This window comes from Leguminivora glycinivorella, chromosome 22, assembly GCF_023078275.1.
Source record: "Leguminivora glycinivorella isolate SPB_JAAS2020 chromosome 22, LegGlyc_1.1, whole genome shotgun sequence".
Taxonomy (NCBI): Eukaryota; Metazoa; Arthropoda; class Insecta; order Lepidoptera; family Tortricidae; genus Leguminivora; species Leguminivora glycinivorella.
Window position 1 is genome coordinate 10,809,006 of NC_062992.1, and position 25,124 is coordinate 10,834,129.

At 34.2% G+C, this 25,124-nt stretch overlaps 2 protein-coding genes across 2 annotated transcripts in view; one reads left to right on the top strand and one right to left on the bottom strand.

Annotated features, from left to right (window-relative positions):
* LOC125238104 overlaps positions 1 to 25,124 on the top strand; it is a 317,546-nt gene that overhangs the window by 48,067 nt on the left and 244,355 nt on the right. The window lies entirely within an intron of this gene.
* Positions 9,041 to 12,651, bottom strand: LOC125238002. Its single transcript, XM_048145272.1, has 5 exons — positions 12,393 to 12,651; positions 12,094 to 12,259; positions 11,270 to 11,465; positions 11,062 to 11,183; positions 9,041 to 9,954 (listed from the first exon to the last, which is right to left on the bottom strand). Exons 3-5 carry the CDS (start codon positions 11,364 to 11,366, stop codon positions 9,676 to 9,678), a joined length of 498 nt encoding a protein of 165 aa, XP_048001229.1. The 5' UTR covers positions 11,367 to 11,465; positions 12,094 to 12,259; positions 12,393 to 12,651; the 3' UTR covers positions 9,041 to 9,675.

Below are 25,124 nucleotides of genomic sequence, written 5' to 3' on the forward strand. Positions count from 1 at the left end.
AGTTTGCGCCGAAACTACGGGCACAATCGACCTGGCCCCGTAGCCGAATGGCATTTCTCCGACGCCAAACGAAAGCGATACGCCGCTGGCTCTGTCGCACCAATACGCAAGCGCGATAGAGATAGATATCTACTAGCGCTTCGTTTCGTGAGCGTTTCGTGAGCGATTGTGCCATTCGGCTAGCCACCCTGAACCGCCGCAGGCAATTATAAAGTTTAATTATTCGCGATTAACTTCCGGCAAAGTAAATAATAACAGAATATAGTTGAACTAAAGGATTCAAAATACATTTTGTTGCCTCGTGTCTGGTGGTCGAGGTTCTTGGGCAGGATAGGAGAGAAAAAAGCCGGCCAAGAGCGTGTCGGGCCACGCTAAGTGTAGGGTTCCATAGTTTTCCGTATTTTTCTGAAAAACGAATTAAACTATCAAGTTCAAAATAATTTTCCTAGAAAGTCTTTATAAAGTTCTACTTTTGTGATTTCTTTCATATTTTTTAAACATAATTATGGTTCAAAAGTTAGAGGGGGGGACACACTTTTTTTTCCTTTACGAGCGATTATTTCCGAAAATATTAATATTATCAAAAAACGATTTTAGTAAACCCATATTCACTTTACTTTTAAATACCTATCCAACAATATATCACACGTTGGGGTTGGAATGAAAAAAAAAATCAGTTTCCACTTTATATGTAGGGGGGGGGGGTACCCTAATAAAACATTTTTTTCCACTTTTTATTTTACCACTTTTTCGGCGTGATTGATATACCAATTTTCGGCTTTGTAGTGCTAACGGTCACTGAGATTATCCGCGGACGGACGGACGGACGGACAGACAGACATGGCGAAACTATAAGGGTTCCTAGTTGACTACGGAACCCTAAAAAGTAGGTAGATGCGTTTTGGTTGAGGTCAATTTGAAAAGTGAATCTACTTATGTTTGAAAATTACATGGTTAAGTTATTCTATTATTAAGGAATACAAAAGAAGATGCTGACTGACTGACATATCAGCGCACACAGCGGAAACTGCTAGTCCTAGAAATTCCACATTTGGCACGTAGGTTCCCTATAAGGTGTAGAAGAGCATTAAGAAAGGATTTTTCAAAATTCACATCCTAAGGGGGTGAAATGGGGGTCCAAAGTTCAACGTTTGAATAAGACTACTTTTAGTACGCGGGCGAAGCCGCGGGAAAAGCTAGTTAAGAATAGTCCCACATGTAAATGTAAATCTTTGGGATAAGCCATCGGTTTGGACATTTGTCTTTGCCTTTGGCTAGTCTGTGGCCAAGAGTAAGCCCATTTATACAGCGTGTGGATTCCATACGGGCGAATAATGTATCCAGTTATAGTATCTAATCATACGAATCATATAGGATAATCATTTTATTAAAAAGTGTTAAAAGTGTTAGCGAAAGTGGTTTGTCAGGATCGTAGTAAATGGAAATCCGTGATCTCTGCCTACCCCTCTGGGAAACAGGCGTGATTGTATGTATGTATGTATGTATGTAAAAAGTGTTATTAATTAAGGGTAATTATTTTTTTAAATCTGACCAAGCAGCAATGTACGCCGTCCATATTAACTTGACATGACATAAACGTCATGTCGTAATGACGTTTAGGTAGGTACGCTAATTGATGTGGACGTAATACATTGCGTGCTGAATTATTATGTATGAAAAAAAATATCTCATCTATTCAATAAAAAAACCATGTAGTTAGGCTCCTTAGGTCCAATACTAATCGTTATTCAAATATTCGCCCGTATGGAATACACACGCTGTATATAAAAAAAAACATTATTTTCCATGTGTAATTGCCGACCCTAAATATTATATTTAATACGGGATTAATTACTTAATTATTTTATTATGGTTTATAGAATAAATTTTCAAAAATAAAGTGTAGGTATACCTCTTATTTGGCCACCCTGTATATCACGTTACCGTGTGGTGAACGTGCCCGATTGGTAGGAGCATTACCATATTGACGCGCTCTGCCTACCCCGTTTGGGAACAAATTTTATTAGAATGTCAAAAATTCTAAATATTATTATCGTTCTGACGTCGATTTTCGTTTGAAATGACATGAGTACCTGCTCTATTCTACGAAGACAGTTATATATTCTGTCTCCGAAACTGTCAGAGTAAGTTTCTCCAATTAGTAATAGTGACAAGTTAACCAAAGGGATGTCCTTAATGAGGTGTCTGGAAATCTTGCTTTGTAACTCTGAATGTACTTAGTGATGAATACAAGAAACCTAGTTTTAATCGAAATACAATGTTACTAAAAATATGCACTTAATACCTGTGTAATTCTAATACTGGCGAATCTCTTAACGGTCAGTATACAGTGTGTGAATTCCATACGGGCGAATAATGTATCCAGTTATAATATCTAATCATACGAATCGTATAGGATAATCATTTTGTTAAAACGTGTTATTAATTAAGAGTAATTATTTTTTTTAAATCTGACCAAGCAGCAATGTACGCCGTCCAACTTAATTTGACATGACATAAACGTCATGTCGTAATGACTAGGCTTGGGAATTTTGGATGCTCGCTATGGTTCTGACAACCGCAGAGTCGCCATTATGTTAAAAAATTTTTTCGAAGTCAAAGCCTGGAAATTAAATATCTAACAAGAATATCTCTATCCAATCCTAACAACAAGCTATATTCACCACATTTTTTTTGATGGGATACACTTTTAATATGGTTAGCAATAAATACTTTTTTTCCGCCTTTGAAATGAACATCACATAAAGAGCAAAATATACTAGACTTTTCTTCATCATATTTTATTCCTGATACGGCTCTAACCAGGATTTAATTTCGCAAGTCGTAAAATTATTCATTTTAAAATTTTGTTACAAATTGCGTAAACGATATTTCATCTGAACTGACAACATATTACTCAAGTGTTTTTATTTGAAATAGATGTCAGTAGTCTGTCAAACAAAACACAAGTATCAAAGAGGATGCATAGTAAAGTAAATCGTAGGTACGTATAAAGTATATATTATGCATATATTTGTGATAAAATTAATTGCATATTGTTATAGGTATACGTATAGATCATGACATCTAACATGTTTTATTTCCAGGCTTTGACTTTGACTTCGAAAAAATTTTTTTAACATAATGGCGACTCTGCGGATGCCAGAACCATAGCGAGCATCCAAAAGTCCCAAGCCTAGTAATGACGTTTAGATAGGTACCCTAATTGATGTGGACTTAATATATTGCGTGCTGAATTATTATTATAAAATCTCCATACAAATAAATTCGGCGCGCAATTTAATGCAAACACATTCGCGTTAAAAGCTCGTTGACAGCTACTTTTAAAAGCTCATATCGCGTATGTACTGTCAATACTGTCATTAACTGAGCATTTCTTTTTTTTGCCATTTTATTTTTATTTTTTTAGGGAATTTTAGGTCAAATGTACTCAGAATCACGAGTACTTTCAATCTCACTGGGAGAAAAAAAGTGTCCCAGAATTTCCATACATTTTTGTTACTTTCCTCTTTTGTTACCCCACACAATATGTACGGAAAATGGAAACATAATAAGAAAAAATCGTATGGGACAGTTTTTTTAACTACTGGGATTGAAAAAGCTAGTGATTCTGAGTAGAAATAGCATAAACTTTTTCAAAAATATCACATTTCATAAAAGTGGCAAAAAAAAGAAATGCTCAACTGTCATTGCAACCATGTTTACAGTAAATTGCTGCTGAGATTTTTTTATATTAAGTATGGGGCTAGTACTGAGTGACTTAATAACACTGTTTAATACACCCTGTTTTTATCGAATTCCGTTAACATTAATTAAGGGATGGTTTTTAGAACAAATAAAATTAATTTCTCTAAGAAACTAGCGTCTTAACTCTTATGGTTATCGAGTTATTTAAAAAATAAAAATAATTACTGAACACGTGTGTGACAGCCTTTACCACTTCCCAATGTTATTTGTTTTGACATGTGCCGTCAATCACTTGACACTAACTTGAATATTATTCTTAAGGGTCTCTCACACTAATTAATTCATTTATCATGTATGAAAACGATGAAAACATTTTTTTTGCGAATTCAACTCTAAGTGATATACAGGGTGGTTTCTGATACCGAACCTAACGACATGTCGAATTTAAAGGAAACCAAAAAAAAACACGGTGTATATGACGCTAATTAATTCTATGTGTAGTTTAATTTATTGCCCGTATAAGGTTTACACACTGTATAAAATCTTGCCAGGTTCGTCCGAGGTACCTATGGTGATCATAATCCCAGAAATTCATTTATTATTTTACCAAAAGGCTCCATGGATAATTGGATATGGCTAGTTCGACGAAGCCTTTGTGTCGAACATTTTCCGAATATTATTTGAAATCCCTAGTGTTTTTCGTGAATCAAAGATTCAGCACCTTTCTGTGTACCTACTTTGAAGATTTATTTCGCTAACTTATAGATAAATAAGTTTTTTTCCTCAAAAAATTCATTTTTGGCACAAGCTTTTATCGTCGACTGTTCTTTTCTTTCAGCGGTCATCTACTGCTCTCCAAGACATTTCTAAAATCTACTTACTCGATGGGGATAGGGCATTTCATTACATAGTTCCTATGACCACCTTTCTGCTCCATCATCAGATCAGCTCCATGATACCATATTATTGCATTGTCACGTGATTTACATATGTGTGCAACATTTCAGCTCAATCGGAAACCGGGAAGTGGGTCAAATTGAACTTGCAAGATTTGATTACAGACAGACAACTGGACAGGTAAAAGTAAATAAAAGCTTGTAATAAAAAAATATTGTGTTGCGTAAAATAGGAGAAATTATATACCATGCACGAAATCAAGCATCAGGAAACTATTAAAAAAAATTATATAATATGGACTGTAGGTATGATGATTTAAAAAAATCCAATTTCTATTTAATAATAAGTCGGATAGAAATATATAAAATGAGTTGAACCTGACGTCACTCAACTCGATTTCGTATTTTTTTATATGGGATAGGAGGCAAACGAGCAGACAGGTCGCCTGATGGTAAGCGATCACCGCCACCCATGGACACCCGAAACACCAGAGGTGTTGGAGGTGCGTTGCGGCCTTTAAGATGGGTGTACGCTCTTTTCTTATTAATTTCTTCTTCTTAAAAAGAAGCTAAATAGGTAGTTAGACTAGGAAAGTAGCCTATTATCTGCTATTATATAAGTATTACACACAGTTGTTCGTGTCAAAATACTCTGCGGAATTCGTACAGCATTCTTAAGCTTATTACTACTGAAACTTAAAACGTAACTAAGTTTTAGTCTCTCTCTGATTGTAAAACATAGTTGTGAAGGCTATGGTTTGAGAGCTCAAGCGAAGCGACAAGCGGGGCGTTAAGCGGTGCTTGGGACGGGCGTTTAACGACGGAGAATTAACTAGCCAAGTCAGAGCTTAGGCTATAATATTCACCATCATCATCATCATCCTAAATTCAGCCATTAATCGCCCACTGCTGAGCATAGGCCTCCCTTCGTGTACGCTACTTGTTATCCCGGTCCTAGGATAATCTCATCCAGAAGTGTTCCGGAGTTTTTCGAATGTCGTCCACCCAACGAGCCAACGGATGTCAGGGCAGGCGCAATATAACAATACAATATTACATTATCCTAAGTTATTATTTTTATATTTACAACTAACCTAAGTTATAGTTATAAATGTCAGGACACTCAGGACTGACCATTGAACTTGGCACCCATGACCCATTAAGATCTCCCTTCCTTTTTGTCGTTGAAGTCAACGACCAACGACCAAGGCATTCATACTCGTACTGATATTGAACTTGGCTTTCATTTACATTTATGTTTTTGATGGGATAACTATAACAACTCGAATCATCAGGCAGATAGTTATAATTATGACTACGTAGTTATATTTATAAACGATAAATTAGCACTAGTATGTTAAAACATCTAAAGGACTATGTTGTCAAGCCCCTCGTTCACATCTTTAACCTCAGCATCTCAACGGGCATATTCCCGGAAGGCTGGAAAGTAGCAGCAGTAGTTCCTGTTCACAAAGGTGGTGACAAGCACAGCCCTGGGAATTACCGTCCTATCTCTCTCCTCAGTAGTATGTCAAAAATGCTAGAAAAAATTGTAAATAATCAACTTGTAAATTTTCTTGAATCAGAAAAACTGCTCTCCCAAAGACAATTTGGTTTTCGGAAGAGCAGATCTTCTGAACAAGCAGCCACCCTACTAGTTAACCTTGTGTCGTCGTATCTTGACAGAGGCGAATCTTGCGTTGGAGTTTTTCTAGATCTGGCTAAGGCGTTTGACACTGTCTCAATCCCAATACTACTTAAGAAGCTAGAACTGCTTGGCATTCGTGGTATAGCATGGAATTGGTTTAAAAGCTACCTTACAAGCCGGAGACAGTGTGTGAGACTCGGCACCCTACTTAGTGACTCAACTCCGATAACCTTTGGTGTACCACAAGGCAGCATCCTCGGCCCAACCCTATTCCTAATTTACCTCAATGATTTAATCTCCTTACCGCTCAGCCACGCTGAAATTATCTGCTACGCAGACGATACTGCTCTGCTGTTCCACGATATCTCCTGGGAGCGTTGCTTTGCTGTAGCTGAGGCAGGTTTATCTTTGATCGCCAAATGGCTTGCAGACAACCTTTATATTTATCGTTTTTATTATGAAGCTATTGCGAAATTCTGCTTCAAAGAAGCTGCTAAAGCTCATTTACATATCCATTTGTGAATCGATCCTATCGTACTGCATTGGCGTATGGGGTGGTTGCTCTAGCTCTGCGCTACTACCCCTTGAAAGGGCCCAAAGGTTTGTGCTTAAAGTCATGCTTGGAAAGCCCCGATGGTTTCCAACGGTCACTCTTTATAAGGATGCGGACGTCCTCAGTGTGAGGAAATTACTAATACTTCGCGTCTCAATTCACACACATCGAAAAACTATAAATTCTGGAGAATACAGCTCATTAATCCGTAATAGAACCTTTAAAATTCCTATTCCCACCACAAAAACAGTGTTCGCTAGACGTTTCCCTAACTTTCTCCATCCACATATTTATAACTCTGTAGTTAAAGCATGTAACATATCTAAAAAGTCCCCTTTAGAAGCTAAACATGTAATTAAGAACTGGTTAAAAGATCTTAACTATACACAGAAAAAAAAAATTACTTGAAGCAAGTAATATTATTTGAGTCAAGATCTTTTGGGATTTCGATATAAGGAAAATGGAGAATTACTTAGATTGAGATATAAAATGTTTCGCATTATAGTTCTTAGATCAAGAACTACTTTTTTGTATCAACATTTTAAATATCTCTTCCACTAAAAGCTAATAACTGTTGTTTCAAGAGAGAAAGCATTTTGACATAATTATTCCTTTTCTTAATTTAACATTGAAAGGCTCTTTAACGAAGATTGAATGTATTTTGTTTATAATAGTATTAAAAATTGGCTCAAAAGCGTTAGTTCTTATTGTAAAATAGCACATATTCTCTTCAAATGATGTAAGGCTCTTTTTTCAAAAGCTAAATTGTTTAACCCAAGAACGAAAATATTTAAAACAAGATATTTTCGTTCTTGGGTCAAACAATTTAGCTTTTAAAAAAAGATCCGTACATCATTCTCTTCAAATGATGTAAGGTTCTTTTTTTAAATGCTAAATTGTTTGACCCAAGAACGAAAATATCTTGATCTAAATAGCTGATTAATTTACTCAAGAGCGTTTTGTTCTTATTGTCAAATGGCCCATATTCCGGTCAAATGATGTAAAGCTCTTTTTTTAAAAGCTAAATTGTTTGACCCAAGAACGAAAATATCTTGTTCTAAGTAACCGAGATAATTTACTCAAAAGCATTAATTGTTCTTGCAAAATAGTTCCTTTCTTGTTGTAAAATGGAACTTATTCGAATCAAATGAAGTAAAGCTCTTCTTTTAAGAGTGTTTAATTCTTCTTATAAAAAGTGTCATTCTTGTCGTAAAATGGAACGTATTCCAATCAAATGAAGTAAAGCTCTTCTTTTAAGAGTGTTTAATTCTTCTTATAAAAAGTGTCATTCTTGTCGTAAAATGGAACGTATTCCAATCAAATGAAGTAAAGCTCTTCTTTTAAGAGTGTTTAATTCTTCTTATAAAAAGTGTCATTCTTGTCGTAAAATGGAACGTATTCCAATCAAATGTAGTAAAGCTCTTCTTTTAAGAGTGTTTTATTATTTTTATAAAAAGTGTCATTCTTGTCGTAAAATGGAACGTATTCCATTCAAATTAGGTAAATCTCTTCTTAATCACGACTATAAGGTGTGCCGTTCTCGAGAATGTTCTCCGTTTACTATGGGCTTTGAGCGAGAACGTTTCCTATACAAAATGGAGAACATTCTCGAGAACGGCACAACATGAGCTACAACACTTTTCATACGGACGTTTGTGTATTTGGCGCGTTTACAAAATTTACCATTTTATTTTTGTTTTATTCTTATCATTTTTATGTCTCAAATGAAATACTTATGATGTATTTTTTTATCTATTTAACATCTTTAGTTTTGTTTGCCTACCTTTATAATAATTATGGTCATTTCATCACTATAGACTTTGCGACAATTATGACTTGATTAAATTACCTACCTTAATAAAACAATAATAAAATGGTATATTTTGTAACTAGGATAAATACACAAATTTCCACTTTTAAAGAAGAGGTTTAAATTTTGATGGAGTGCGTGTCCCTTTACAACAAGAACCAGAAATACAAACTTAAAAGAAAAGCTTAATGTAAGTATGTAATTAGAATACGTTCTATTTTACAACTAGAACGAACATGTTACAAGAAGAATTATCTTAACCCACAGAAGTGCTAATCAACTCAAGATTTAACTTTTTACAAAAAGACTTGTGCCGTTTTAAGTATGAATGAGTTTTGATAGTATTCCAGTCTAATTTATACAAGCCAAATTAGTTTTGAAACACATTTATACCTATTCGGAAATAATGGAATGAAAGTGAAATGTAAGTTTCTCATTTATTTTATGCACCAGTTAAAGAAAGTAATTACAAATTCAGAACCTATCAGTATCACTATACAGTATTAAAACTGAATTTAGAACGGAAAACATTTTGACTTATAAGCATATAGGTACATAAATGTATGAGCTACCAAGATTGATTAGAGCTACAAAGTACCAAGATTCTCTACAAGTCAAACTTAGAATAAATCACGTCAATTGTAAATAGATGGTGCAAATACTTAAGTAGGTACATAAGACCAAATGTCATAGATACAATTTCTGTAGCTTAGTATATTTTTACATTTCAAGAACTTTATAGTCTAAGATCCGTACTAAGCTCGATCTTCACCGACGTGTTAACCAGGTGAAAATAATATTTTATTAAGTAAAATAAGTTTCTGAACATGTCTTACTATGGTAACCTCAATAAAAATGGTCAAGATTATATAAAAAAAAATTCAAAGATTTTTAAAAAATAATCTTGACCATTCATTTTTATTGAGGAGACATGTTCAGAAACTTATTTTCATCTGGTTAACACGTTGGTGAAGATCGAGCTTAGTACGGATCCTATACTATAATAAAATTAAAACGTCTAAGTTTAAAACGTCAACTATATACGGTGGTACCTACTGTATCATACGCCGTATGGATTTGATACACTTTTTTGAATAATTACGTGGAGGTGCTCACACACTTGGGGATACTTGGCGTGAAAAACGTGGTAAATCTTAAACAACAAGTCGAACGTCTTTGCAGCTGAATGCACGTGGTATTTGATATCATGAATAACGATGTATATCTGGGCGAAGTTTTGTAGCGGTCGTTGTATGAGCACGGAGGGTTGCACGGTATCCTTCCGGGCTGCAGCCTTAGCTTTCTGGGCTGCGATTACGCTGTCGATATCTCCGGCGTCCTGCATTAAAAACATAATTTAAAAGTAATGCCATAGTTCCCAGGAATATCCCACTGCTCAGCAGAGGCTCCACTACAAAAATATAAGTTCTTTTTTCTTCATTAAAATATGTACAGCAGAGACTTAGTCATATAGAAAATGGAATTTTAAGGTACACAATAGTTAGTTGTTTTACAAGGGGGAAAAGTTGTTGTTTAACCGCACGTGCCAATATTGAAACCTGAGCAACCGAAAGATTCCAATATTGAACCACTCGCGAGCGTAGCGAGTGGTTCGAAAAGTGGAATCTTGTGCGTTGCGAGGGTTTCAAGGGACGAAGGTTAAACAAACTTTGCCGCCGAGTGAAACACAAAAATGTTCACCACACCAACACGAAGAAAACACTGACTATAAAACATCAAACTAAATCAAACCTATCAATTTATTCAATAATTATGATTCAAAATAGTCATATATATTTCGGTAATTTCCACCAGGAAGCTAAAATTAAAGATATCAAGTGAAATTTTGTTTGAAATTATTTGGCACTCTAGTGGATAAAATGCAATTTTGCTATCTGTTTTTGAATAGCAAAGTAAGCCTTTACCAGTTGGTGTGGTGAAAAGTTTTTAATTTTTCCCTTAATTATTGTAATTAAATAAAGAAGTAACAAATACCAAAACATGGTAAGTAAAATATGACTTCATTATGGTGGCTCTATGGCAACTTTGCATGCCTCACAGTTTACACACGTAGAGTGTGTTTAGTAAAACGTCCCACTTTGTCGGTTACCATTAAGGCAAGATTTACTTGTATCTTTATATGAATAAACTGACAAAGCGGCTTTATAGCAATCGACAAAGTGGGACGTTGTCCCATGCACACTCACTAGTAATGATTTTCATATAAAATGAGTGGGAAATATTAAATGGAATACTACTTTATTATGTTCTGGGAACATATTTACCAAAATGAAATATATTGAACTCGCTTGACTCGAAGAGTAAAATAGTAAAACATTAACTGAACAGTTACACAACTTTTATAGTTAATAATATAAATGTATATTAATATTAAAATAAATAGAATAAAACCCTTAAATTTGGATTGGATGCATCTAATACTTACATCTATCTGAACTAATAAGCCCTGGATTGATTCAGTGGTTGAGAATTTGACTTTCCTAGATTTCCGGCCTTTGGGTGGTATTAAAAAATATAGCAGGTAAATCTGCACCGGAATTATTTTGTCTGAAATTAAAAAAAATTATATGAGACATTAGACTCACACATATTTTCATAAAATGATCAATTATGAATGCATTGTAATTAATTACGTTTTAACGGCCTCTGTATCTTTCTTCGTGGGTAGTGACTCTGCCTATGAAGTACAAGGTCCTGGGTTGAACTTGAATCCCATTTGAATTTGAACATTTTCAAGTTGTCATCCAACAAACTGAATGCTAATGGCTGAATGTGATCTGCTTGTGTGCTCTTTTTCTTTTCGTTCGTTTTTTTGCGTCGTTGTCATTGCTGTGAAAAATAAATTGGTGATTGCGATGGCAAGTATACCTACTAAAATAAATATAAGACGCTTTGATTAAGAGAAGTGTTCTAAAGGAAATACGGCGTTTATTTTTAATGTATTTAGTGTAGTAACTGGCCACAGTGGCCACCTTACACCAAAATTAGTTTTGGTGTAATGAATTCTGTGACCTATGAAATAAGCTTTGTTCATAGGTCACAGAATTCATTTTAGTATAACATGGCCAGTAATAAAAATCTTATGCTAAAATCAATTATATTTATATATGTATGGAATTTATCTGTAATATTCATATTCATATATTCATATTCATTTATTCATAAAATTAACAATTTTACATGTCAAAGTTAAAGTTAAATTATCATAATTAGAGTACAATACAATATTACATTTTAAAAATAGAAAATACTCTCAAATAAATTCAATAATTAATTTAAAAAAGAAATAGATGTTGAACAATAATTACAAAAAATAATAATAATATTATGTGATCGTATTGAACATTAAATTGCATTATTATTATAATATTCTGAGATGTCATAAAAAGCATTAATATAAATTGTATACATATATAAATAGAATTGAGGTGGCTAGTTATTTTGAGGAATGTCTTACCAGAGTATCTACTTTGCTGTCTTTTCAAATGGCCCAGGTTTCAAGAAAATCATGTACAGTTTCAATTGTTTGTGTCTTAATTCAAAGGTGTTATTCCACCTTTCACAAACTTGGTCCCATAGCTCATTATATTTCAGCCAAATAGCGTCGTCATTTGAAGCAGTCCCTGAAATAAAACAAAAAAAATTATCGAAACTTCGCTATACTTTGTGAAATCAAAAGGAAAAAAGACAACAGACAGATAGAGTTACTATTGCATTTATATTATTAGTAGGTACGAATATAAGTATGGATTTTACCTTGATTATTTTCCACAGACTCTACATCTGTATCCGAATCCCTATTAGAGCAAGTGGGTTTAAGCCCCTGCACTTTTCTCCTGATATGTACAGGAGATTTCGAACCTTGTCCACTAATGTGCCTTTAGCGGGCACATATTTTCTTGAAGCAGATTTGCATGTTGGCACAGCTTTCATATAGTAGGTATATATACTTTCAGTTGGGAAAAGTGAAACTATTTTTGCAGCTAGCAAATTGAATTCTTCTGGTTTGATGTTGCTGAGGAAAAAAATATTTTGAATAATCTTCATTCATATTTAAGTATTAATACTAATTTTATTATAGAAACCAGACAGAAAACCATCACAACTACCCTTGACGTAAATGCATAATTTTGCTCCCTTGTGAAAGAATATCTAACTCGCACTAGTCGTCAATCCATCTGGATTGACATGCAAGTACAGTCACCTGTAACCTGTAATAATATCTTACGCAATAAAGGCTGCAAAAATATCTGCCACTAATACCTTACGAGACATTGTAAGAGTGTGTAAGATATTTTTGAGGCCTTCGTTGTGTAAGACATTATTGCAGGTGACTGTACCAAGCCTGAAACTACTGCTGTCTGGTCTCCTATAATCCATTAGCTAAGTACTTACTTGTTAACAATAAATGTGTAGTGATATTTCACCAAAACATCAACAATGATGCTTTTTTGCGAGTTCAATTGTTTGTATTTTTGATAATAATTTAGAACACTATTTACTTGTGGAGTACATTGGCGGATACTCTTCAATTCAAATTATGGCAGTGAAAGCCTACTTGGTACACTTAAGTAGGAATCCAAATCCAAAGTAATGTCTGTCAGAATAACTGACTGATCTTGATCAACTTGCATCACTTCTATACAGTTTGTTTTCGCTTTAATAACCATTAAATCTTCATTGAAGAAGTATGCAGTTTCAGTATCAGTAACTGAGTCTAAGTAATCTTGTAGTTTACTTTTTAGTTTAATTCGGTGCACAATGTGTTTGCAAAGCTCTTTCAAGTATCATTTAAAACCAAATATTTGAACTGTTCCTTGCTTATATCATTTTCTGTAAAAAAAAATAACTTAAATAATTGGATATCAATGATCTTATACTTATTGAAGCATATTTGATAGCTATCGCGGAACTCTCCTATGTATATTGAAATGGGAAATGAACGAAATATGTGGATCAAAAACGAATAAATATCTGTAATAACTAAAAATAGCACAAAACCACAATATCATTAAGTCTTGCGGTTGGAGACAGGCTGAATCAAAGTCTTCCACTGCGACATGGTGACAAAATATATTTGAAATTTAAAAACTTCAGAAGACAAATGAACATCTTGATCGACCCCGGAGATGTATGGCAGTTGCAAAATAAACGATTAAGAAGCTTTCGTTATTTTGATTTAAAATTTCACGATTTTCACACATTATTTGAACAAAATGGGACTTCGAGTATTAATATAACTTGTTTTATTTACATCCACGTGTCAAAATGCCCATTGTCTCGTTTTGATAAGATAATACTTTAGTTCTTAATAGTTTAGTAACATACAAATATATCTAGCAAATGAGTAAAAATGTAAATGATGTACTTAGGTAATTTTGTTTAACCTAACATTTAATATGTATCTTGGTAAAACAAAAATGCTTACTTTACGCTTTAAAGAGAAACTATTTTATCTGCCATACCTTTTGATCTGCCAGCGATATTCTAGAAAATACACAACTTACTTTTAAAGTTCTCGACGACTACTGACGGCAAATCCCAGGATACCAATTTGTTTTCTGTGTCTTCTTCCATTATTTTAGTAGGTATACTTGCGATTGCAATCACCAAGTTAATTTTACCACCATAACACTTTCACAGCAATGACAACGACGCAAAAAAACGAGCGAAAAGAGCACAGAACAGTACACGAGCAGATCACATTCGGCCGTTAGCTTGGTTTGTTGGATGACAACTTGAGAATGTTGCCAGTATCAGTTTTTTTTTACCCAATAAATACATCAGTAATCACAAGTCCAACCTAGATAATGTAACTATAGATGGTTAAGCAAAGCATGAGAGTAAAAAATGGCGGCAAATTTGAATAATGTGCTCATACATTGTCGTCCCATAGAAAATTTTAATTTTGTTCTCACGATTTGCTTGACCGTCTATATACAGTCTGGCAAAAAAGAGTAGAAAATAATAGGGGCACCACTGTCTATGTAAAACGTCTTGCATATGGCAACTATTGAATCACTTTGACGTCTCTTTTGTATGAAAACAGTAAGTGTAGCCATGATAAAAAAAATAGTTCAATTTCTACTCTTTTTTGCCAAGCTGTCACATGGGAAAGAGGCCCGAAGTTTAGTCTCTTTCCGTCTTAATGCTATTGCACGGTCACACATTCGGTGTTTTTTGGATAAACTATTTTTAAAAATGCTACCCGACGGCAAATTATGTAAGAAATAAAAGTTGTCATGTAGTATTTTTCAAAATAATGCGTATTTGAGGCAAAATTTAATAAAATCTGTTTTTGTTTTATATGCAACCATAAAATAGGTACCTTATTTCAAGAAAATCTTGGGCGATCCCGCCTTCTAACCTATTGGGCTTTATTTTCCTACTTGTCAAAAGTATAAAATCATGCACCAGTTACTTCTGGAGGGGGCCTATTTTTAAGGAAGGCAAAGATCATTGAAAAAAATATTTTTCTTAAGTAATAAAGTGCAGGTACGACAAATGATCGACATTTCTATAAAAAAAACGACATTTTTAACCTGTAAGCAAATTCCAAAAACGTTTAATTTAGAAATAGTACGTTTTATGAGTAAACATACGTAACTTCATGATAGATAATCAGTATGTAATCTATGTGATTGCACTTGTATGGTTTGTAACGTGTCTTTTTTGGTAGGTACATACCTACACTTGAAAATGCCACGCGTTAAGGCTTAACTTTTTTATATCTAAATGTCAATTGTTCGTTGTATGGTTATTTTTAAAACTGTATGTTTTAAATTATGCGAAAAATACAATAAATTATAGACGATCAAGCAAATCGTGAGAGTAAAAAAACAAGCGAAATTAAAATTTTCCATGGGACGTAAAACCCGCGCCCTTGCAGTTTGCCGCCATTTTTTATTCTCACTTTTTGCTTGACTGTCTATACTAAGAAATAAACATTTTTTTTATTTACATCTCGTTTGCCTCCTATTAAACAATAATAAAAAACTTATAAAAGTAACTGGTGCATGATTTTAATCAAACTTAAAAATAATGCGTATTTCATTATTTTGATAAACACTAGAAAGGAATTTTCGAAATGTATAAGTACCTATGCAAAACTAAGTAGCAACACGCTAAGTAGCTCTATGCCTTTGTTGTTTTATGAAACGGTTTATTATTTTATGCCTTTTACAATTATTTCAAAAACATATCAAAAGCGTGGTAGATTGTGTGAAGATTGTTCGCTAAACCATTCTCCAAGATTATCGGGTAAAAAATGAATACAGCAACACTGCTCATAGCAAAAAATGCAACTTCTTGAGACAAGATTTGTAAATTTTGTTGCAAGAACTAGCAAGAAATAATATCTTGGAGCAATAATGCTTTTGCTTTCGAAGGTCTTGATTTAAGATTCAAATATTTCGACTGTCTTGAGACAAAAACGATTTTTTCCGTAACATAGGTAAGTATATATAGGTATACAATACAATTACATGCAAACAGACGAAGTATTTAATCCTCGCTATGGTTTGTACAACGCATATAAGCCAATATTTAGGTATATAGATTGCGGTGCCGGTACAATCTTCAGTACCAGACTAAAATGTCCGGTACCTGCGTCGTACCGGGAATTCCCGCTACTTCGATACTTTTCAGTACCTACTAATTGTTTTTCCAGCAAACATTACTAAAACCCGTGACAAATGCTTTGCTTGCTTCTTATCATACAAATTTATAGTCTATAGTAATACTGAGTGTGGGTGTTGTTGTCTATAGTAGTATTTGTAGTCCTTAGTCATATTATATATTATTACATTCTTCATTGTTAATTTAACTGAATCTTGAGTGAAACTAGTAATATCTTCTACCGAGAAATATATTAGGTACTTGCTTTTAGGATTTCTGATTCTTGATTGTTAATTTAGCCGAATCTTGATTGAACTAGTAATATCTTCAACCGAGAAATTTTTTATTTCCTTTTAAAATGTCTAAATTCTTGATTGTTAATTTAACTGAATCTTGAATAAAACTAGTAATATCTTTTACCGAGAAGTATATTATTTGTTTTGAGATAATCTTAATTCTTGATTGTTAATTTAAGTGAATCTTGAATAAAACTAGTAATATCTTCTACCGAGAAATATATTACTTGCTTTTAGAATGTCTAAATTCTTGTTTGTTAATTTAATTGAATCTTGAATGAAATTAGTAATATCTTTTAATACCGAGAAATATATTACTTTCTTTTAGATTGTCTTAATTCTTGGTTATTAATTTAACTGAATCTTGAATGAAACTAGTAATATCTTCTACCGAGAAATATATTACTTGCTTTTAGATTGTCTTAATTCTTGACTGTTAATTTAACCGAATCTTGAATGAAACTAGTAATATCTTTTACCGAGAAATATATTACTTGCTTTAAGATTTTTTAAATTCTTGATTGTAAATTTAACTGGATCTTGAATGAAACTAGTAATATCTTTTACCAAGAAATATATTACTTTCTTTAAGATTGTTTTAATTCTTGATTGTTAATTTAACAGAATCTTGAATGAAACTAGTAATATCTTTTACCGAGAAATATATTACTTGCTTTAAGATTTTTAAATTCTTGATTGTAAATTTAACTAGATCTTGAATGAAACTAGTAATATCTTTTACCAAGAAATATATTACTTGCTTTAAGATTTTGTAAATTCTTGATTGTAAATATAACTAGATCTTGAATGAAACTAGTAAAATCTTTTACCAAGAAATATATTACTTGATTTTAGAATGTCTACATACTTGGCTGAATATTTCAATAATTCTTGGGTGAACTAAATAATATCTCCTATCAAGTAATATATTACTTGCTTGAATACTTTTCAGTTGTTCATTTGAGATTTAAATGTAATCTTGAGCTAAGTTTGACTCTATATTGGCACAAGAATGAATTCTTAAATCAAATCTGCTTAATCATTCTTCAGGTGAGAAATAAATTAGTTTTGATTTGAGATATAAATTTTGACTCAAATAATATTTGCTTTCATCCAAGATTTTCGGTCTTGAATATGAAGAATTTTAAATTTTTGAAACGTTAGTGAGATTATCTTATTTCAAGATATATATATTTGAGATCAAGAAATATTAGGTGAAACACATCTGGTTCTTGTTTCAAAAAACCATTTTTTTCTGTGTAGGCAAATTGAAATGCTGCTGAAAGTCATCACCTGACCGCTCACAAATGTACACACACACACACACATACACACACACACACACACACACACACACACACACACACACACACACACACACACACACACACACACACATACACACAGACACACACACCCACACTCGCACACAGTCACACACAACTATCTTATTGTTAACGCATAATTTTAATATTACTAGAATACCAAAATGTTATGTTCACCTTATTTTGGCTGCCACGTGACAGGCTTAGCCTAGTGTGGGGCCACGGGACAAATAATGTACGATTAAAAAAAAAAAAAAAATATTGTATATTCATAATTATATCTGCGCTTGCGTAAAATTCGAAAATTGTGGAATGCTCCAGACAAGTAGCCTATGTCAGTCTCCAAACCCTTCAACTATATCCACTTAAAAATCACGTCAGTTCTTCGCCCCATTTTGCCGTGAAAGTCGAACAAAAAACAGGCACACACACTTTCGCATTAATGTTAGTATAGATTACCTTGAATCTCGTAGTTGAATACGCTACCGCTCGCTTTGTGGCCCACCACTTATCTGTCTGGAATTATAACATAGTTGCCAGTAGTAATAAACCGAAGTTCCGAGAACGTTGTCGGATCCCATGTACGACCATTCTCCGAGAAATAATACACTTTTAGAAGAACTGACACAACTCAGCTGGGTGATTTTGTTAGAGAAAAGTTATTTTGTTATTTTTTAAGTTTATTTTACACCCAAATATAAAATCAGCTTCAAATATACTGTGTTATCTAAAGCACCAAATATACTAAAACAAAAACACATCTTTAATTGTAACACAATTGTCTCACAAGGGAGCAAATCTAGGTTGAACAGGCATCTTCTGGGCCAGCTCACTCCATCGTAGGCCACGTCTTTGCCTTTGGCTAGTCTGTGGCCAAGAGTACACCCATTTATAGGTACTTAATAATAAAAAAATGACACTGGCGGAGGTACATTGAATCCTGAGCGTAATAAGGAATTCTAAAATGGGATTCTGAGCGTACTGAAGGACTCATAGACATTTTAGATGCAGTTACCTACATGGGCTACATGCATAATGATAAACTGAACGGGTAACGGTTAACAGAAAATGGCGGTTGGATGTCTATATAAATACGCTGTATAACAGACAGACAGAAGGATGGCCAGAGTCGCACCATAACATAAGGGTTCTCTTTGTACCTTTTTGATACGGAACCCTAATAAAGATGTTTGTATGGAACCCACAGTTCTAAGCGCACGGCAGTGCGCAGGCCATGTTCCAGTAACATTTTATTCAACTCCACGTTTTAATTTTAGGTAGGTACTTATATTAAAATGGAACCTTTAAAAGGACCTGATTTGTTTATGACGTAAAAGAAGACCTCGCTCAACAAAATCCCTGGTATCCATTTAGATAAAGTATTTTAAGAAAAGATATAGGTACCTACAAAAAATAACATTATTAATTTTCCGGTATTGATGAACCTTGTTAATTAATGAACTGAGTTTATATTTGCAAATAATAACGTGAGAGATGGTGGCAAAAAATCTGCCATAACAACTTAAACAACATAACTGAATTAATTGTCTAAGACTATTTTTGGACGACATTATTGATTCGGAGATATATTTAGAATTTTAATGTGTAAAGTCTATTTTAAACCAGTCTCTTTTCGAGTTGAAGCGATTGGTTAACAGTGCCGGTTAAGGGACAATTTAGACGGTACGAGAACTCGCATACGAGTTTTATTACATTGCGGTATTTAATAGCTGTGCAAAATTGTACTCGTATGTAACCTCAACAGCCCGCAATGTAACTAAAATCGCATGCGAGTTCGCATGCCGTCGAAATCAGGCCTAAGGGCCTATTTAGACGATACGAGAACTCGCATACGAGTTTTATTACATTGCGGTATTTGATGGCTGTGCAAAATTGTATGTAACCTCAACAGCCCGCAATGCAACTAAAATTGCATACGAGTTCGCACGCCGTCTAAGGCCTGATTTTAGTTTTTAGTTACATTGCGGGCTGTTGAGGTTAGATAAATTTTGCAGAGCCATCAAATACCGCAATGTAATGAAACTCGTATGCGAGTTCTCGTACCGTCTAAATGGGGCTTTAATCAGGCTTAAGAGTATGTCGATTCTGAGTAACGATGAGACCTACGTAATTTGATTTTATTAAACCTTGAAAATACGTATTTACATTGTACAGTCAACGGAACCCTAGGCTACTCTACAACCATGTCAAAATGACAAGCAGTAAAAGATTTCTTACAATCTGATTTATAACGTCACTATGACCAAAGACATATGTAACTCCGTATAGACGGATAAAGTCTAAGAAAAAAAACGTACCTCAGTACCATACAGAAAAAGGTACGGTGGCCAAGATGGCGTTGCACTTTTGGGGAACGCTCGCACTGAGAGAAAATACAACCAGTTTTCATGTTCGTTCAACAAGTTTTTTGGTTAAAATAACGCCTACGTGCTCTTTGGTTCAAACAACAAGCTACTTGTCAATTGAATCGGCAATATATTTGAATCAACAAGTCGATTTTATAAAAACAACCTGACACATATTGTTTTAAACATACGTTTGGCTGATTCAAACGGATAAACCGCAACAAGTCGAACTTGTTAAATTCACAATGCAAATTTCTCTCAGTGCGGCTAGATGGCGCTAATAAAAATATTTGACATTTTAACACATATCAAGCTAAGAATATGGGCCAAATTGTCAAAACTGAGGTTCAAAAGTTTTGCCTGTGTCGAGAGATGGCAGTCTACTATGCACTGTGATTACATATTTAACTTCGACAGTACTCATAATACTTGATCATATTTTACTCTCTATAGTTAATACTTGATCTTCTTTGATTCTGAGTAACGACGAGTTACGTAATTTGATTTTATTAAACCTTGAAAATACGTATTGTACCTACAGGTATGAAAGCGAGTATAGTAAGTTGCTACCGTACCCATTGTATACACCATACCTAGTACCATTAAGTTTTTATCAAAAAAAAAACAAACCTCCTTTGTGAAATAAAACTTGCTTCGGTTGACGTCCGCACGACTGGTTTTTGTCAAGACAACATCATAATAAAGCTCTTAACAAACCTATAATAAACTGTAAGTGCGTTTTCATATTATCCGATCCGATATCGGATGTAGGAACGATATCCCATACCTACATTTAAGCAGCCATCTTTGATTTTTGCCTTTAAAATCCTTCCGACATCCGATATCGGATCGGATAATGTGAAAACGCTTTAAGTGTTATCAATAGTCTAATGTGGCCCACCATCCAAAATTTTATCTATGTTTGATTTAATTGCGCTTGTGGTTTTCCAACTGTCCTTAGATACGTTTCATTCTGCAATAAGGTCGAATTAATGTTAGAATTCCAGATTAGTAAGTTATTATGTCATTTTTGAATCATAAGGACTTTTGTAATGGAAAGCCACAATGTATCTAAATAGAATTCCATATTGTCCCCGTGTGGTGACGGGTTAAGAATTTCACCACCCCCTTTCTTCCCGTGGGTGTCGTAGAAGGCGACTGTGGGATATGGGTTAAATTGTGGCGTAGGCGAGAGGCTGGCAACCTGTCACTGCAATGTCACAGTTTCGTTTTCTTTCAACCCCTTATTTGCCAAGAGTGGCACTGAAACTTGAGTAGTTTCATGTGCTCTGCCTACCCTTTCGTGGGACACAGGCGTGATTGTATGTATGCATGTATGTGAAATTCCATAATTAAATGTTACTTTTTAGCTTTTTAGGGTTCCGTAGTCAACTAGTTAGGGTTCCGTAGTCAACTAGGAACCCTTATAGTTTCGCCATGTCTGTCTGTCCGTCTGTCCGTCCGTCCGTCCGTCCGTCCGTCCGTCCGTCCGTCCGTCCCTCCGCGGATAATCTCAGTAACCGTAAGCACTAGAAAGCTGAAATTTGGTAACAATATGTATATCAAAAACGCCAACAAAGTGCAAAAATAAAAAATGGAAAAAGATGTTTTATTAGGGTACCCCCCCTACATGTAAAGTGGGGGCTGATATTTTTTTTCATTTCAACCCCAACGTGTGATATATTGTTGGATAGGTATTTAAAAATGAATAAGGGTTTACTAAGATAGTTTTTTGATAATATTAATATTTTCGGAAATAATCGCTCCTAAAGGAAAAAAAAGTGCGTCCCCCCCTCTAACTTTTGAACCATATGTTTAAAAAATATGAAAAAAATCGCAAAAGTAGAACTTTATAAAGACTTTCTAGGAAAATTGTTTTGAACTTGATAGGTTCAGTAGTTTTTGAGAAAAATACGAAAAACTACGGAACCCTACACTGAGCGTGGCCAGACACGCTCTTGGCCGGTTTTATTTATTAAGGTTGGCATTCCATCGATATTGAGTGTGCAACTGTGCATTCTAATTGGGTGGCACGAGAATAGTTTTTGTATAAAAACGTGACGGTCTAAGCGTGTTGTCATGGTTGAGTAGTATCGAGTGACCTCTGCGAGATGATCGTTGTACCGTTTCTTCCGTATTCATGGATTGTTTCTATTTATGTTTCACATTATAAACTATTTAGTTGTAAACTTTTATTGTTTGTTTTTCTTCATGTTCTTATTTACTGTTTTTTTTTTTTATTTAAGTTTCATGACGCATTGGATTTATCTGTAATGTCATTGAAATATGTTTTCAAATAAATAAATAATAATAAATAAATAATTATTATATTGCTAGCTTTTGCCCGCGGCTTCGCTATAGTTAAATTAGAAAATTGCGGAATACTCCATACAAACTTCCACCCCTATTTTTTGGGAAGTGGGGGGTTAGAAAGAGAAAAATTGGCCAAGAGCGTGTCGGGCCACGCTCAGTGTAGGGTTCCGTAGTTTTTTATATTTTTCTCAAAAACTGCTGAACCTATCAAGTTCAAAACAATTTTCCTAGAAAGTCTTTATAAAGTTCTACTTTTGTGATTTTTTTCATATTTTTTAAACATATGGTTCAAAAGTTAGAGGGGAGGGACGCACTTTTTTTTCCTTTAGGAGCGATTATTTCCGAAAATATTAATATTATCAAAAAACAATTTTAGGAAACCCTTATTCATTTTTAAATACCTATCCAACAATATATCACACGTTGGGGTTGGAATGAAAAAAAATATCAGCCCCCACTTTACATGTAGGGGGGGTACCCTAATAAAACATTTTTTTCCATTTTTTATTTTTGCATTTTGTTAGCGTGATTGATATACATATTGGTACCAAATTTCAGCTTTCTAGTGCTTACGGTTACTGAGATTATCCGCGGACGGACGGACGGACGGACGGACGGACGGACAGACAGACATGGCGAAACTATAAGGGTTCCTAGTTGACTACGGAACCCTAAAAAAGTAGCCTACGTCACTCTCCATCCCTTCAACTATTTCCATACGTCAATTCGTCGCTTTGTTTTGCCGTGAACGACGGAGAAACAAATCAGACACGTACACACTTTTCCATTTATAATATTAGTATGGATATATAGTTAGTTTTACACGATGAATTAGGGGTGAATGTCTTTTAGCTTATCAGACCCAGCACAACTTGCCTTGTCGCGCGCGAGTCCATAGTTACATAAAGCGCGACTTGAAGTATGGACTCGCGAGGGACAAGGCAAGTTATGCTAAATCATATTCAGAAAGGAAAACTGAACTACGTTTCAAGAACCAGTAGTTCTACGTATTATAATTTTCCTCTTAAATATTAATATTCAACCAAGTACCACATATCAGGATAATGACGTTGCGTGACATAATTAAAATTCAAGTAACGCTTGCGTGACGTCAGAGAGTATAGGGGTGACACAGGGAACTGTATTAGGGCCATAAGTCTTCACTTTTGGCTTAGGTCTCTTTTACCAAAAGGGGTAGGTGAAGCAGATGAAACTACTCAAGTTTCAAGGCCATACCTAACAATTGACGGGTTGAAAGAAAACAAAATTGTGATATTGCAACGCCAGGTTGCCTATTGCCTACACCACAATATTAGGCTACTAGACTCATATCGAATTTGGCATAATAAACGATTGTCTTCTGTAGTATTTGACATAATGAAACAATATTTATCGATTTTTTGTATTGAATGCGTATGATGTCTAGTCACAATTGTGGTCTTAAATTTGTTAGCACCTTAAATATTCATTATCCTGTTTAGAATAATACTGATAATTTACTTTGCAAACTCGATTTTTACGAATCTGTTTACTTAAACCAGCACTTACAGGAAAACAACAACTTTACCATCTTGTTGCACAAAACACATTTTGTCCACGTCAACATATTTTTCCTTAATAATTATAGGTTACAAAAATAGTACATTACGATACAAGTGTGTAAAAAAGGAAGTTCGCAACGAGTGGCGATAAATTAAAACACGACCGAAGGGAGTGTTTTAAATCGACACGAGTTACGAATTTCCTTTAATATGTTTATCTTACTTTTAGTAACAAGTGTAACTGGTATACTGTAACTGTTCTTGTGAATAAATAAATAATAAATTTAAAAAAAAAAATAATAATTTCTCCATGAACTTATGCAAGTGATAGTACATGTCCTCCAAAGCTATCTGTTCTATAATAGACCGAGAAAGGAAATAAAATAACTGCATAAAACATTAACGATATGTAATTCCAATAAGCATTTTAATAACATTTGGTAAATACCGACAAATAACATTTTAGACGGCGTTCTCAACATAGTCCTCTATCATAAATAAAATACTTTAAAAAAGAGGTTATATGGGATAAGACGGACACTGGAACAAGACTAACCCCCGTATAAACTTTTAGTAAAGTTAATATGCCGTTAATAATCGTAAGTCCTTTTCCGACATATTAGTAGGACGGAAAGAGACAAATGATTATAAGCGGTTTGTCAACTTTAATAAGACTTATATGGGATCCTTATACTTTTTCTAATTGCTATTTCCCCAATTAAAATAAACTATGTCGGTCTTACCCCACCTGACCTTACCTCATTAATAGTGTGTATATTTAGTAACAGCTCATTAATATTTGATTGATTTTCTAGTACATGTGCATGCTGTGATTTATTTAATGAGTACTAGCTTTTGCCCGCGGCTTCGCTCGTGTTAGAAAGAGACAAAAAGTCCACTTAAAAAAATACGCCAATTCGTAGCCGTGAAAACTGGACAAATAAACAGACACACACACTTTCCCATTTATAACATTAGTATGGATGAGTATTCATGGTAACATCTACACACAACAGAAAAAGATAACTTT